Source organism: Hypomesus transpacificus, chromosome 17 (assembly GCF_021917145.1).
Source record: "Hypomesus transpacificus isolate Combined female chromosome 17, fHypTra1, whole genome shotgun sequence".
NCBI lineage: Eukaryota > Metazoa > Chordata > Actinopteri > Osmeriformes > Osmeridae > Hypomesus > Hypomesus transpacificus.
The window spans coordinates 3598479-3613050 of NC_061076.1; the positions used below are offsets into that span (position 1 = coordinate 3598479).

Here is a 14572-nt window from a genome sequence, read left to right on the forward strand (position 1 = left end):
CATCCACGCCAGAACCTTTGGAGTATTATTTTTGGGCATATTACACTCTTTTAGAGAGCATGTTCATTTCAAATGGATACCACCAAAACTGTGGCGAGGTTGAAGGCTTTACAGAGTCAGTAATCATGGAGCAGAAGGCAGGACTACATCTTCCAGCTGAAACATCTGCAGTGCTTGGGGGGGGGGGGGGAGAGGAGAGCATGCTGGCCTGGGCTTCAGGGACAAACAAGAGGAAGGAGGTGTGACACGTGAGAGAGAAGGGGAATTGGGGGGAAGCGTTGGTTTGCTGTGGGTGGGTGGGAGGCAGGGAGGGAGGGAGCAGAGTCGGTTTAGGGGTTTACACAAGCCAGTAGGTGGAGGTGTGGGGCATGTTCTGTACCTTTTAGCATAGCGGACGAGGTTACCAAAACGATCTTGAACTCTCCGAGGGCTTTAACTGCCAGCTGTGATGGCCGTGACTGTCCGTGGCAGTCAAATACAACTGTGTGGGTTTGGCAGAGAAGAACACAACGACAAGAGAGAGTATAGAGAAGATACACAGAGCAGCGTCTAGGTCCAGGCAGACACACGGACACCAGGGGAGGGCGGGAAGGGGTGGGGGGTGGGGACGGGGGGCGGGAGGAATGGGGGCTCTAAGCCGGGCTTGAGGAGGGAACAGGATCCACGCCCAGAGGAACTGGGTCATGGAGGAACTGAGGTCCACTCACAACATGCAGCCTGCCTGCTTACTACTACAGCTACCTAGCGCTTCTACAGCTACCTAGCGCTTCTACAGCTACCTAGCGCTTCTACGCAACCACACTTGACTTGCAAACGGTCCGCTAACTAAAGAAACAGCATTCCAATTCTACGCGCGCTGACATAGAATTTCGTCAAACATCCTTTTCCCCAAATCAATTTCTTTGCGTCGAGGAATACTAAGAACCCGGCTAACATATCTAACACTACAATAAAGACACAAGTCTGGTTTAAGATGGCCGACTGTTTACTTGAGAACAACAAGCAGTTATAGAACGCAGGTCTTCAAGAGGAAGAACGGCTCCTTATCAACCCATAGTGAGGTGAAACTCAACAAAACAATGAAAGAAAAGAAAATGGACAGTGTCTGTACTCTGAGGTAAAACAATGACAGTGCTCTTCCTCAACGATAAAAAGGCAAAGAAGAGTAGTCAGTGAAAGACGCATTGGCAGACATTCAAGGTTTACGCCTGGCTTTGTTGACAGATAACACCGCATGAAACATACAGGAGCGGATTCCAAACGACACATAGTAGGAGCGTTTAGCACAGCCAAGCTCGACTCACGGCGTCAGTCGTGACCCTTTCCTCACGAGACGCTGACAAATGACTCCTCAGGGGAGGAGATCGGTGGATCAGAGTGTGTACTGAGTCTGTGCTCTGTCGAGTTGAAACCTACCGAGGGAGGGGGGGACTCCCGCCCAATCAGGGGAGTGTTCTCACAGCGGGGGTTCTGGAAGTTGGCATTCTGGGTCCTGTCAAAACAAACAGGGGAAAGTGAGGTCAGGTGATGGAGGTGGTCCTCGTTCCAAATACACCCTTCACCGAGAGACAGAGATCAGAACTGTTCACCGCATGAGCGCATCAAAACCCTGACATCCACTTCTGTTCTGAGAGTGTCTAAAACCCTTGAGGGCTCGTGCAAAAACACTGATCCCACCATTCATTGCTGCCCCCCCCTCCCCCCCCAAATCTGAGTTGCCCTCCCCAACCCCCTCCCCTAATCCCGAGAGGTCCATTCATAAGGCTGAGGTCCTTGGGTTTCAAAGGAGCCACAGCTGGACGGGAACAGCTGCAGTTGTCCGGCAGAACCCGACCCTCTCTGGGAGAGCACGGCTCGTCTCAGGGGTCCCCCCCCCCCCCCCACCGGGCGGAGCGCGGCGCCTTGGTCACGTGTTCTCTCGCATTCCTCTCTCCGCAGCCCTGGCCTCGCTCAGTCAACACCATCTCAGGGACTGGGGGGGGTGGCCCACTAACAGAGCGCCCCGCACCTCCGCCTGGCACCTCTCCCCGGGAGGAAGTGACATGTTTGTGTTGACGTACATGTACTCGGTGACGGGGGCGTTGCTGACGGTGTGCGTGGCGGCGGGGATGCTGGTCTCGCTGCCGTAGCTGCTGCCACAGCTATACAGGCTGGGCATGTGCACCCGGTACAGGTTGTCGTGGTTCTGACGGCCTCCGTGGGCCATGGACTCCTCCTCGCTGTCCTCCTCGGTCCTGAGAAAAACACAAGTGAGGCGCACCGTGAGACTTCTCCACCAGGGGGAGCCCTGTTCCGTGCCGCTGTTGAGGAAGTGGCAGAGAGCAAGCCAAACCACGGTCACGTTTTTCTATTCATTCACGGTCACGTTTCGATTCTATTTCTTCTGTGCCTGAAAGTGGGTTTTGGAAATTCTGTGGGTGAAAGACGGATGGAACGATCTCCTTTTTGATGTGTGAGCTTCTGTGTCTGCTAAGGTAGAAGGAATAAAACAGGGTTCTGATCAAATGGTAATTGATTCTGTTTCCACAAGAGAATGAAAATAATAGATTTTGGCACCAGAGGCACCGGCTCACTGACTTTCATGTAACAGCAGTTTTTAGTGCTTAATAAGGTCTAAATGAAATATTTCACATTATAAGCTCAGTGAGTTATTGCACCCAAACCACTAGGCTTGAGAAATTCGGTATAAAACAAAGACAGTCAAAAGTGGCACATGGAGGACGAACAGAAAAACTCAGTGGAGCCTGTCTCCCCCTAGTGGTCATCTAGAGGACATCCCTGTGCAAAACGATGACATCATTGATTTCCATCCTGTGCAGCGAAGCACACATCAGATGACAGAGCGAAGCGACCATGGATCGGTAACAAACCGACGACACAAACGCGACGGACCAACAACACGAGTGAAACGCGACTCTCCGATGCGTCTTAAACTTGCACGTCTAACACTTCTCAGGAGGTACCTTCACACCAACACTCAAATATTCATCTGACGCTGGAATATCAACCTCCTCTGGCTTGGTGCGTTACAGAGCGGGTTGGGGCTGTGCTAGCTGGGAGTCTAGCTGAGTGCAACCCAGGTCCGTCTCAGAGCAGTGCTGGTCACACACCCAGAGGAGCCTGGGCCCCAGCACGGAGAGGTCTCTCTCCTGCTCTCTCCCACGGCATCCTAACCCTTTCTGACAGCACGGGGGAAAGCGAGAAATGAGACCGATCCCAAACACCACCACCCCAGAAGCCCTCCAGCTCGCGCCACAGGGGCCTCGCTCGACCGAGCGTGGCACGATTAAGGAGAGGGATAACAGGAAATGATTGGGGGGGAAACAGCTGGAGCCCCCTGGCTGTGGCCCAGAGAGGAGCACCGCCAGCCTTCTGACAGCTACAATAGGACCCAAACTGGCTCTGCTCAACACACTCATCAGCAGATTAACAACAGCTTCATAGAAACACCACTGAGGCAGAGCGCCTACAGGCTATTACACAAGCGCCTCTGAGTCATCCTCCAACGTGTGAAGAGCCCGAGCGGAAGCGACGGTGAAATCGGCACTCTCTCTACCCCCCCCCCCGATGTCACCCCCGATGTTTCAAATAACCGCTCCTGCTTTTCTGTTGACGTCTTTCGCTCGGCTGTCGGCTGGCGTGGAGCCCCTCCGGGCCTGGTGCTGTCTGGGCGGGGGGACGGAGGGGTGAGGGACGGAGGGGTGGGGGGCGAGGCTCACCTCTTGCCGTGCCATGTGTGGGGCACACTGCAGATGATGGAGCTGAACATGAGGGCTGTGATGAAGGAGAACAGCACCAGGTAGATGAGGCCCTCCAGCCCGTCGTAACACAGGCCTGTCATGGCCTGGACCAAGTCCTGCAACATACACACACACAGAGACAGAGAGACAGAGAGACAGAGAGACAGAGAGAGAGAGAGAGAGAGAGAGAGACAGAGACAGAGACAGAGACAGAGACAGAGACAGAGACAGAGACAGAGACAGAGACAGAGACAGAGAGAGAGAGAGAGAGAGAGAGAGAGAGAGAGAGAGAGAGAGAGAGAGAGAGAGAGAGAGAGAGAGAGAGAGAATACACATCAGTACATCATCAGCCCCCAGCACAATGAACCTGCTAAAGGTCCAAACAATGTAGTTCCACTAGAGCATTCCTTGACTCCAACCACCAAAATACTGTTGGGACTTTACAATCCCTAACGATGCAAACTATCGGATCCTTGATTTTCTGCTGTACTGTCCATTAGCCCCGTTTTGTACGTCGCTTTGGACGAATGCATCTGTTGAATGGGTATAAGGTCCTGTTGTACAGAGCATCTTTATGCAATCATGGGAAACCGAGAAAGACGGTATGTCTGACAAATCCTAAATATGTCAGCGGACACAAACATCCTTATTCAGCCCGAAGCCAACCACGGCCAGAGGAAGTTGTGTACGAACGTGGGAAAGCAAACAGCTGCTTCCCGAGGCTCGAATGTTCCACAGGGCCGGGCAGTGCAGCGATACCTTTGCTCCACAAGCTGGCAGAGACATGACTATTTAATGATACAGCTCTCCCAATCCCTGTCTTGTTTGGGGGGGGGGGGGGGACAGACTGTCTGCTGTACTGTAGCATGGATGACGGGAGAACACAGCATCTCTGTATTATGATCTCGATCCGGACTAGAAAAAACTTCCTGTCAGACCACCGGAAGATCAGTTTCTGTGTGTCATTGAGCACTGAGAGGGGGGGTGGGGGGGTGGGTGAGTCAGACTGACGGCTAGGACGGTGGCTCTGGTCCCACTGAGGCAGACGGCAGACGTGGCCAGGAGTCCAGGAGAGGGGAGGCCGAGAGCTGGGGCTGCTGGGTGGTTGACAGGCTGATGACTCAGACTGCCACAGTGGATAAGAAAGCTGCTGAGGAGCGCAGGATGGAGGGTTCAGCCCAGGGTGGAAGGCTCAGCCCAGGATGGAAGGTTCAGCCCAGGGTGGAGGGCTCAGCCCAGGGTGGAGGGTTCAGCCCAGGGTGGAGGGCTCAGCCCAGGGTGGAAGGCTCAGCCCAGGGTGGAGGGCTCAGCCCAGGGTGGAGGGCTCAGCCCAGGGTGGAAGGCTCAGCCCAGGATGGAGGGTTCAGCCCAGGGTGGAGGGCTGAGCAGCCAAGCCCATCTGAGCGGGCTCCAGATGCACGTGTGCAGGAACGTGATAGTCCTCTCCACACAGGCAGAGCGAGCGACTCCATTGAGGAGCACACAAACGGCTCCACGGGCCAGCGTCTCCACCTCTCACGCAGAGTCGTCATATCCCAGCTGACATGTGGAGTCCATGCACTCTGGGGCCCTATAGTAAACACCAATAGTCCACGCTACAGACAGGAGTCAACACGCGCGTTCACACGCAAGCATCCCCCTTCGCTAGGCGTGGCTCTCGGTGTGGTCGGGCTCACCATGTGCAGGCTGCGACAGTCCACCAAGGCGGTGAGCTGGTGCAGGCCGATCTCCGTGCTGTTCAGCACCCCCTGGATCTGCTCCAGATTCCCCTGCAACACAGATGCACACACAGGCTCAAAAACAGGGTCGGGCCTTCATTTAACACCCCAAATTAGACCATGCCTGTGTCTCAGTGCGAGAGAATGCACGACAGGGAGAGTTATGGGAATAAGTACTTAGTGTCCTACTTAAAAGTATAAACCGAGCTTGTGCTTTGGCTAAAAGTACAAATAAGCGCAGGTGAAGCTTGGAGACGTCTCCAGTTACACTGTTTTCAAGCACTCTTATCCCAAGGACTGCAATGGCAGCAAACAAAGATGGCCGTGGCGTGCCTCAGATGAATGAATACTGTATGAAGGCTGTGTGTGCTGGCAGAGGTCAGACGTGTCTGGTCGTCCTACAACGTCAATGTTTCCATGAACTCAGCACATTTCTCTTTCTCTCTACAGAGGCCCGGACTACTGAAGTGTGCCTCTCTATTTTCCAGCCATTCCCAAACGTCAGCCCTCGTTTGTGCCTGTGTGCACACAGTGGAATAGCCAGCCCTGGACAATAACGCGGGGCTCTATAGAGAAAGCCCAAAGAAAGAACAGTACAGTGTCCTGTAGGGACCGGGTGGAGCGTGTTGGTAGGAGGTACAGTGGCGTATGGAGATGGGGAGGGTGTCGCTATGGAGATGGGGAGGGTGTCGCTATGGAGATGGGGAGGGTTTTTGTGGTGTCGCTAAGGGAGCCCCATGCTGCCACATCAGCCCTGTGAGCTGTCTTTATTCAGCGGACGGTCTCAGGACACACCTTGGTTTGAGGGTATTCTCTGGTGGCCGAGCGGAGGAGTTCAGACACATCATCTTGCATCTCCACCAAGGCCTTGTGGCTCCCCGAGAGCTTCTGCAAACAAAGGAAGACAAGAGACGGGGGGTCAGTCCAAACGATCGATCCGAGATGACAAACGCTTGTCCTACCTCCCAAGGAGGGTGATGGCTCTCCCCTGAACACTTCATCGACTGGAAGGACACGCGTATCCTGTGGCTGTGACGTTCAGTAGCTGGCTCGCATTATGGATCTGTCATTCTCTTCTCCTCGCCGACGGAGCAACAATAGCTGGTCTGTGCTCGGGCACCACTCAAACCGTTTGAGAAATTCATAAGCCGAGAGAATAAATATACAGGCCATTAAAAGGCAGGCCACGTGTTGAGTCTTTGGGTCTTCAGATCACATGAATATTTGAGACGGAGAGTTAAAATGGACTAGGTAACGATTGCGCAGTCCTATTTTTAAATCTCCCTAAAAAAGCTAATGATCCATCTGGCTGGAAATGTACAACTTGTTCTTGCCGGTCTCTCTCTTGCCTATCATGGAATCTCCTCTCTCTCGTGCTGGATAAAAGGGGCCATTCTTATTCTGTGACCCCTAAACGACACTAATCAGCGTTATCTTTATGACTCTTTAACGAGTCTAAACAGAGCATTGTCATAAAGTCAGTATCCAACACATTAAGACAGGCAGATGTTTGTAGGCCAGTTGAACTATTACCGATGAACAACATGTCAGACATGGGACTTTGCAGAGCCTTGTGTCGGTTTCTATTGGTAGTCTGAGATAGCAGCCTGCAGATGCACATTTACATGGGCTGCTAATCACCAACATGCCTCCAGACCAAAGGGTGCATTTAATTAGCATGTTTAGTCTGGCAGGCACTCCTGTGACCAATTATGAGGTTATGAATGAGAATATTTGCATTAAAAAAGAAATACATTACACATTGGCAACATTGCATTCCTCTCTAACTCATTACACATACTGAATTATTAATTTTTTTACTCTAATCTAGTCATGTGGGATTAACCAATTCATCTCAAGGGGAGATGCATCAAGGGGAGATGCATCAAATACTGTGAGAAAGAACCAAACATGTACAAAACAAGCCTAATTAAAGCTAATCCTGCTGCCCAAAGTGAAGACAGTATGTGCCATTTGAAACCCTGAATGTGTGCATGAGATACCTGCTGGAAGGGGTTGATCTGACCCACGCTGCATCTCAGATAGTACTGCAGGATATCTGGAGGGAGAAGAAAACCAGAGGACCAGGTTATGGGAGCGGTCTCACGCTTATCTGCTGACATCCCTCCCCCCCCTACCATTCCAGCTACGAAAACAAACAAAGCCTTTGGGGCCCTGTGCTGTACACGAGCACTTGCCATTGGGATGACCCACAGTGCTGGATAATATTGAACCCCCCTGACTTTAGCTTGTCGTGTGGCATGGTGCTGACAGCCCCCTGACTTTAGCGTGTCGTGTGGCATGGTGCTGACAGCCCCCTGACTTTAGCGTGTCGTGTGGCATGGTGCTGACAGCCCCCTGACTTTAGCGTGTCGTGTGGCATGGTGCTGACAGCCCCCTGACTTTAGCGTGTCGTGTGGCATGGTGCTGACAGCCCCCTGACTTTAGCGTGTCGTGTGGCATGGTGCTGACAGCCCCCTGACTTTAGCGTGTTGTGTGGCATGGTGCTGACAGCCCCCTGACTTTAGCGTGTCGTGTGGCATGGTGCTGACAGCCCCCTGACTTTAGCGTGTCGTGTGGCATGGTGCTGACAGCCCCCTGACTTTAGCGTGTCGTGTGGCATGGTGCTGACAGCCCCCTGACTTTAGCGTGTCGTGTGGCATGGTGCTGACAGCCCCCTGACTTTAGCGTGTCGTGTGGCATGGTGCTGACAGCCCCCTGACTTTAGCGTGTCGTGTGGCATGGTGCTGACAGCACGACAGCCCCAGGCTGAGGCCAGCCTACGAGCGGATGTCAGGTCTCCCCCCCCCCCCCCCCCCCCCCCCCCCCACGTCCTACTGACCACAGCGGTGCTGGTCAGAGGTGCTAAGACATCGCCCCGGAGACGCAGGGTCAATTATGGGATGGCTCCTCCCGAGTGTAGGAAGAACGAATGTTTGAGGGGGTACTGCCGTGTCATCAATGCTGGCTGATGATCTTGTTAAGGAGGACCTGCCGATGTGATGACCGGTGTGTGTGATGAAAGGTGGGATTGGATGATTGCATTGCTGGGTTCAGATCAGAGACCAGTACTAATGGTTTTGCACTTATAGTGATTCATGTTGTTTAATTGTAACTTGTTTAACTACATGCTCTTATGGTTCTTCCCTTTGGCACTTATTTTGGTTGTTCACAATATGTGCTTCATGTTTTGGCTACCCGCAATGTTTTTATTTGTTGTTATTATCAGTGACCTATGCACTTTGTAAAGCTCTCTCTTGGAAGTCACTTTGGATAAAAGCGTCTGCTAAATGAATAAATGTAAATGTAATGGGTCAGGGCAGTCCAATGGTGTGCAGTTATCTGTGCAGTCCTATCCCAACGGGACCTAGGCCAGTGGGAGAAGCAGGGATGAGAATCCCCACCCACGTACACACGCAGGGTAATAACTAAGGCTATTTTGAGTGCGTGACTCAAACAGACTCCGCAACAGTTTCTGGCACAGTGTTGAATCCGAATGGCAAGGTTCCGGGTCCTTCTGGTCCCTAAACTCCAGCTGGGAGCGTTCCAGCACCGACACAACACATGGCACGGTGATGCGCCACTGCGCTGACGTGCAGCGATGCCCACGCGACGAGGGGAACTGCAGCCATGTCCATGTGCGAACATGATGGGTACAAAGGATTCAGCGGCCTGGGAAGGACGCCCACAATTAGGTTATATCCACTCTGACATCGCCGATTCATCCTACTAAACCACACACACACACACGCGCGCCCACACACCCCATTTCCAGTCTGACCTGGTTACGGATGGGCCAGATCATTGCTGTAGCACCAGAGGGGCCCAGTGAGATTCATAAACAGTGTAATTATGGCCCTGACAAGGGCAATTAACTGCTCATTCAATTATATTCTCAGGCTGCTGTATACAGTAGCTGAAGACCCCTCATGAATGACTTGTAACCGTGCTTACGGCACCACTGTCTGACATGACAAGCTCGTAACTTAGCTTGCCACAGCGACAAGTGGGTTCAGGTTTTTTTTCCTTGAAAATTTCTGAATTTAATAGAGCAACCATAGCTGGACCATAAAGCAATGCTGGGAAAAATACTGCCCTTTCGTATGACAGGGTAGTAAAGATGCAGGCTTCTGGGCAGTTAAAACGAGAGACAAACATAAAAAACAGCCTTTTGAAGGGCTTGAGGTGAGCACACTGCCTCAGAGTGGCATATATAGTCAAATATTGGCCCATCATGAAAAATAAACTACATTCAGTGCAGTAATAAAACCAGTCATAAATTGCATACCGAAATAAAAGACTTGTCCCACTGCAGTTCTGCTCCAGTTTTGAGCGGCAGGTATAAAATTGGATGAAATTAAAGTGAGATAACAGAAAGGAAGGCAGTGCCCTTTCTGAGGCTGTCATTTGAAGATAAGATACAACCCTAAGGCTGGAAGGCAGGGTCATTCCTCGGGAGTCACAAGAATGTGCTAAGTTGACAGTGGCGTCCTAATCTTTCTAGCGTACCCTGCCGCAGCCTAAACTGGCAAACTCGTCTCCGTCGAGACTGGCCAAGATTCTTAAGGACCGGTGTTCCATCCAGACCATAATCCACACAGGCATGCTGAGGACTGAGGAGAAAGTGGAACAGACAGGACAATCCTGACTGCATGCTGCCAGCCTTGGGGGCAGAGGGGGAGGGGAATCACGGGCAGCACGGCCACGATGCTCAAAGGGTCTACCCCAGATCCCATCCCTCCACCCTGCTCTACCCTGGATTAGGCTTACTATACTTCACGGTTCCAACATGATCCTCATCTAGAGACAAAAGGGACAGTTATTTCCACGTGGACAAACCAGAGCTGGGGAAGTATTCGCCGGGCGACTGTTTTTTCCAGTGCAGTGTGAACAATCCCATGTTGTGTGGCTTGGCCCTCCTGCTGCGCTGGCTTTATCTCCTTCACACACTCAGCTTCACACACTCTCCCCAGGCTCGATCTGTCCTATCCACACACACACGCTTCTCATCATGGGGACCAGATTGGCCAATCACTCCACGGGCCACAGCTCCTGCGACACTTATATTTAGTCATTTAGCAGACGCTCTTATCCAGAGCGACTTACAGTAAGTACAGGGACATTCTCCCCGAGGCAAGTAGGGTGAAGTGCCTTGCACAAGGACACAACTTCATTTGGCACGGCCGGGAATCAAACTAACAACCTTCTGATTAATAGCCCGACTCCCTAACCGCTCAGCCAACGGACCCCCACTTAAAATGCAGCATGTTGCCACTTGTCAGCCAGACAACAGATGTGGTAGGAGGTCATTTATTGAGTTCTATTATTGAGATGAGGACCAGCACGGCTCCATAAAGCACTGTCATCCAAGGACCGCCCCGCAACAGGAGCAGCAGTTTTCAAATTCTCCCCAGGGTGGTATGAAGACTGGGCTTGGCTGCAGTTAGTAAACACTTTTTGTCCTTGCATCATTTGGCCGTCATCCTTCCGGCCTTGTGTCTTTGGGCGCTTTTTACAACTGTCGTATTTTTCTGTCACGCTGAAGAGAGCGATAGAGTGGCTGCAGATGCTCTCACCCAAAGCAAACAGGAAACGAAAGCTTCCAGGACTAAGGTTGTGAAACTCCACTCCAAAGTCTGCAGAGAGACCAGAGAGTACCAACAGCATGGCTTAACGACTCTCTAATGATGGTGCATGGAAAATCATTGATTGGATAGATCATCCAGGTAAACTGCCTTGATGCAAAACACAGCAGAGTATAGATCACCCATTCAGCGAAATATCCAGAGCTCTTTGTATCATTGATCTCAGGATAAACGGACAGGCACAAATTCGGAATTCCATCCCATACAGTAGACAGTGATAGCCTGTTGCAAGTCGTCTGTACCTTTATTGATCAGTCCATATTTCTCTGTCACTTCAGTGACAAACATGTCAGGAGCCACACAGAAGTCACTGGCCGTCTGGAAGAAGAGGAAACAACACAAGTTGCACAACAGCTCACAAAACCATCATGCAGCGGTTTACTTTCAAGGAATAACAAAAACATCGGTAGAGCCGGGAAAACTAATGGAAGTCATTTACGACTATCTTAAGGGGAGGAGATGGCATTGGAGCAGAGGGGATCACATGAAATATGAATACGATATGCATGCATACTAGATGGACTCTGTGGACCGACTCGGTGCAGAAACATAGTCGTCTCTTCATGTCACGTTCCCATGGAGACACTCACCGCAGAAACAGCCAGCTCCAGGCCTAGGGTTCCCCAGCTGATGACAAGAGCCAGCACGCCCAGCAAACACACCCTGGGGGAAAGAAGACAGGAAGGGTTGAAAGGGAATCTGTAGCTGCTTCAAACAGCATTCAAACAGCCATTACACCAGCGATATACCCTTAAAACCAGGGAAGTTAACGTTGGATTAAGAAAAAAATGAAACCTCAATGCCTAACTGTCAATTTTGGCTCATGTTCCTTCCTTTCCTCTCTCAAGGAGAGTTTAGGTTAATGGTGTCAGCCAGAGTGGCCAGGGCTCCCCCAGGCTCAGCTGGGACAGGGGGAGGACGGCTGAGATGAGAGGACAGGGCCATGCTGCTGGGAGAGCACAAGGACCAGGCCTGGGGGGAACCTGAGGGACCTGGGAAGCGGAACGCTCTGGAACCGACGCCAGTGCAAATGAAACCGCTCAAACTGGTCTCTGCATGTACACTGCACAGTAAAGCCACGCACACCTACACGACGCGACTGTATACATTACAGTCGACGAAGCAATGTTGATGAACCGGGAGGTGCTATATGTACAGCATACAAAACGCTGTGCTGTAATCATGTTCACTGAGCAGAATCATCTCCTCTCAAATCGTCCTTGTTGTTGTGCGCTTGGTCATGTGACTAGACTCACCCAATCAGCAGTGCCTTGGAGTTGCGAATGAGGCCAAACAGCACCAGCAGGCAGATGAGGACGTCGAAGAGCAGCAGACCCAAGTAGCCCTGCCACCTGAGGGCAACAACGACCACTGGGTGAGAAACAGCACCATGCAATACCACAGCACCGTACAGTGAATATGGGAGGCATTCTGGTATTGGCATCTGCACTATAATCATGGGTCTTCAATTTCCTTGTTATTGTCGGAGGATTATGAAGTTGGAGACGATTGACATTTCAAGTGACTGTGAGGCTCCTTTGAGCTCCATTAGTATGCAAATAAGGCTCCCCAAAATAGCTTGTGCAATAGGCCTGATCAAGCCTGAGTGAAGAAGACCAATGGATCAAACAGAACTACCACAGGAGGAAAAGAAATCAGAACTCATTTCCATCTCCAAAAGTCTTGTATATATTTTTTTTAACTACAGAAAAATCTTGACATTCTCTCAGTTCCATCTCATCATTGTTTCTCCGGAGTATGGTTTGGCGCTTGGGTGTCCATTCCAGCCCCTCAGGCCTAGTCTCTCACCTGTACCAGTCATACAGCTCGATCTGCACAGCCAGCGCCTCGAGGGAGACCTTAGCGTTGCCCCAGAAGGGGATCTCCACCATCTGTCGGACCAGCTCGTCCAGCTGGCCCTGCAGCTTCTGAACGATGGACAGGTAGTCTGTGTGTGAGGCGTACTGGCCCTCCAGCTGCAGCAGGCTGTCGTCCACCGTCTGGTTCAGGGAGGTCGTGCTGTCCGTTACCTGGAGAACGAGAGGACAAACCGGGGCTGTGTGACTCACTTCTAATGGGTTTACCGGGGATTTCCATCTCCTAAGGATCACGCTGGAGGTCTTCGGTGTCCTGTCCGGGGTTATTTCTGGCCCTGTAAGGCTGGGGGTGGGGGGAGTCTTACCAGTTTCCCTATGCCTGCCATGGTGCGGTTGGCGTGGCGGAGAGAATACGTCAGCCGGTTCACTCCATCGCACGTCTCGCCGTTCCCATAGAAACCCACAGCAATGCCGGCGCTGAGGGGACACAAAGGGAGGAGAGGGGAAGCAGTGAGGAGGGGGGAAGGAAGAAAAGAAGGGAGGGGCTAGTCGTGTAACCCGGGGTCTACTCTGCCGGGGCAGATCCCTGTGAACAGGCAGCATTGAGGCCCCTGCAGAAAGACTCTTTAGAGAGCCCTAGCAACTCCTGAGGAATGGGCCGACTATGCCCAGAGCACGGCCCCCTTACACCACAGATGACAAAACCTGCTCTGAGAGAGGAGCTCAGCATTCATCCATTCATCCACGCAGGCCTGGAGATCCACACACTGCCCAACGTGCTCGCGCCGCACGGCCATGGGAACCAGTTAGGCAACCGACAACAACTAGCGCTGTCATCTGAGACAACTGTGTTCAAACCTTTTTAACTTTGAAGGCTTTTCGCCTTTGATGACAAACCTCGCTCAGGGTCTGATATGAATGTGCACGGTCGGTTGTTCACTTTGATGCTCAGTATGAAACGCGCGGGGAGGGGAACCAGATCAATTGAACCAACAATTTCCTCCACACAGTTCCTCAGAGGAGCAGGTCTTTCTCCAGGATTCAGCCGGACATCTTGCTTCTCAGTTTACACTCGCACGGAGCACGTTGCTATCTCGGAAGACAAACACGGCTTTTGGAGAAACCAAATGAAGTCAAAAGGAGACCGCAGGGAACCGTTTGCCTGAAGATAAGTACCACACCACCAGGGGTCACTGTCACACATGCCTCTGAACCTCCACCCCCCCCTCCTCCTCTCTTTTTTCAGTCTGTCTGTAGTGTCACCAAAGTCCATTGTGAACGCTTCAATAGCCGCCACAATCAGTGCCTCCCTGCTGACTGAGGGACTGCCAGCCAGGCCAAACAATGGCCTATTGACCATGTGGCCACTCTCAGCTGGAAGCATATAAAGTGAAGGGGCATTCCATGTGCAGACCTGCTAGTTGGACAGTCCATTATCACATCTGACATCCCATGAAGAACAGACACCATGTAGTGAGAGAGAGATTCCTGCCTGGGACCAGTCTTGCTTTTTACTCATATGACTTGTAAATTATTTAAGGCAGTATGTGGATACCAAAAAAAGACTAATGCATGATGATGGTGGTAGGGTTGGGTCACATGACCATGAAGGGCACAGCTAAAGCACTGTGCGTCCACAAAGTGGATGGGGT

The 14572-nt window shown here is 51.8% G+C and overlaps 1 protein-coding gene across 2 annotated transcripts in view; it reads right to left on the bottom strand.

Annotated features, from left to right (window-relative positions):
• ttyh3a (tweety family member 3a) overlaps positions 1-14572 on the bottom strand; it is a 28542-nt gene that overhangs the window by 3241 nt on the left and 10729 nt on the right. The window contains exons 3-14 of one of the 2 annotated variants that reach the window (XM_047037595.1): positions 13286-13397; positions 12913-13133; positions 12360-12455; positions 11694-11766; positions 11346-11421; positions 7462-7517; positions 6254-6346; positions 5417-5509; positions 3720-3856; positions 2061-2234; positions 1417-1492; positions 380-481 (exon numbers count right to left, since the gene is read on the bottom strand). In XM_047037595.1, coding sequence (XP_046893551.1) covers positions 401-481; positions 1417-1492; positions 2061-2234; positions 3720-3856; positions 5417-5509; positions 6254-6346; positions 7462-7517; positions 11346-11421; positions 11694-11766; positions 12360-12455; positions 12913-13133; positions 13286-13397 — 1288 coding nt within the window. In that variant the 3' untranslated portion in view covers positions 380-400. The remainder of the gene's footprint in view (positions 1-379; positions 482-1416; positions 1493-2060; positions 2235-3719; positions 3857-5416; positions 5510-6253; positions 6347-7461; positions 7518-11345; positions 11422-11693; positions 11767-12359; positions 12456-12912; positions 13134-13285; positions 13398-14572) is intronic. The other variant, XM_047037594.1, reaches the window with a different exon arrangement.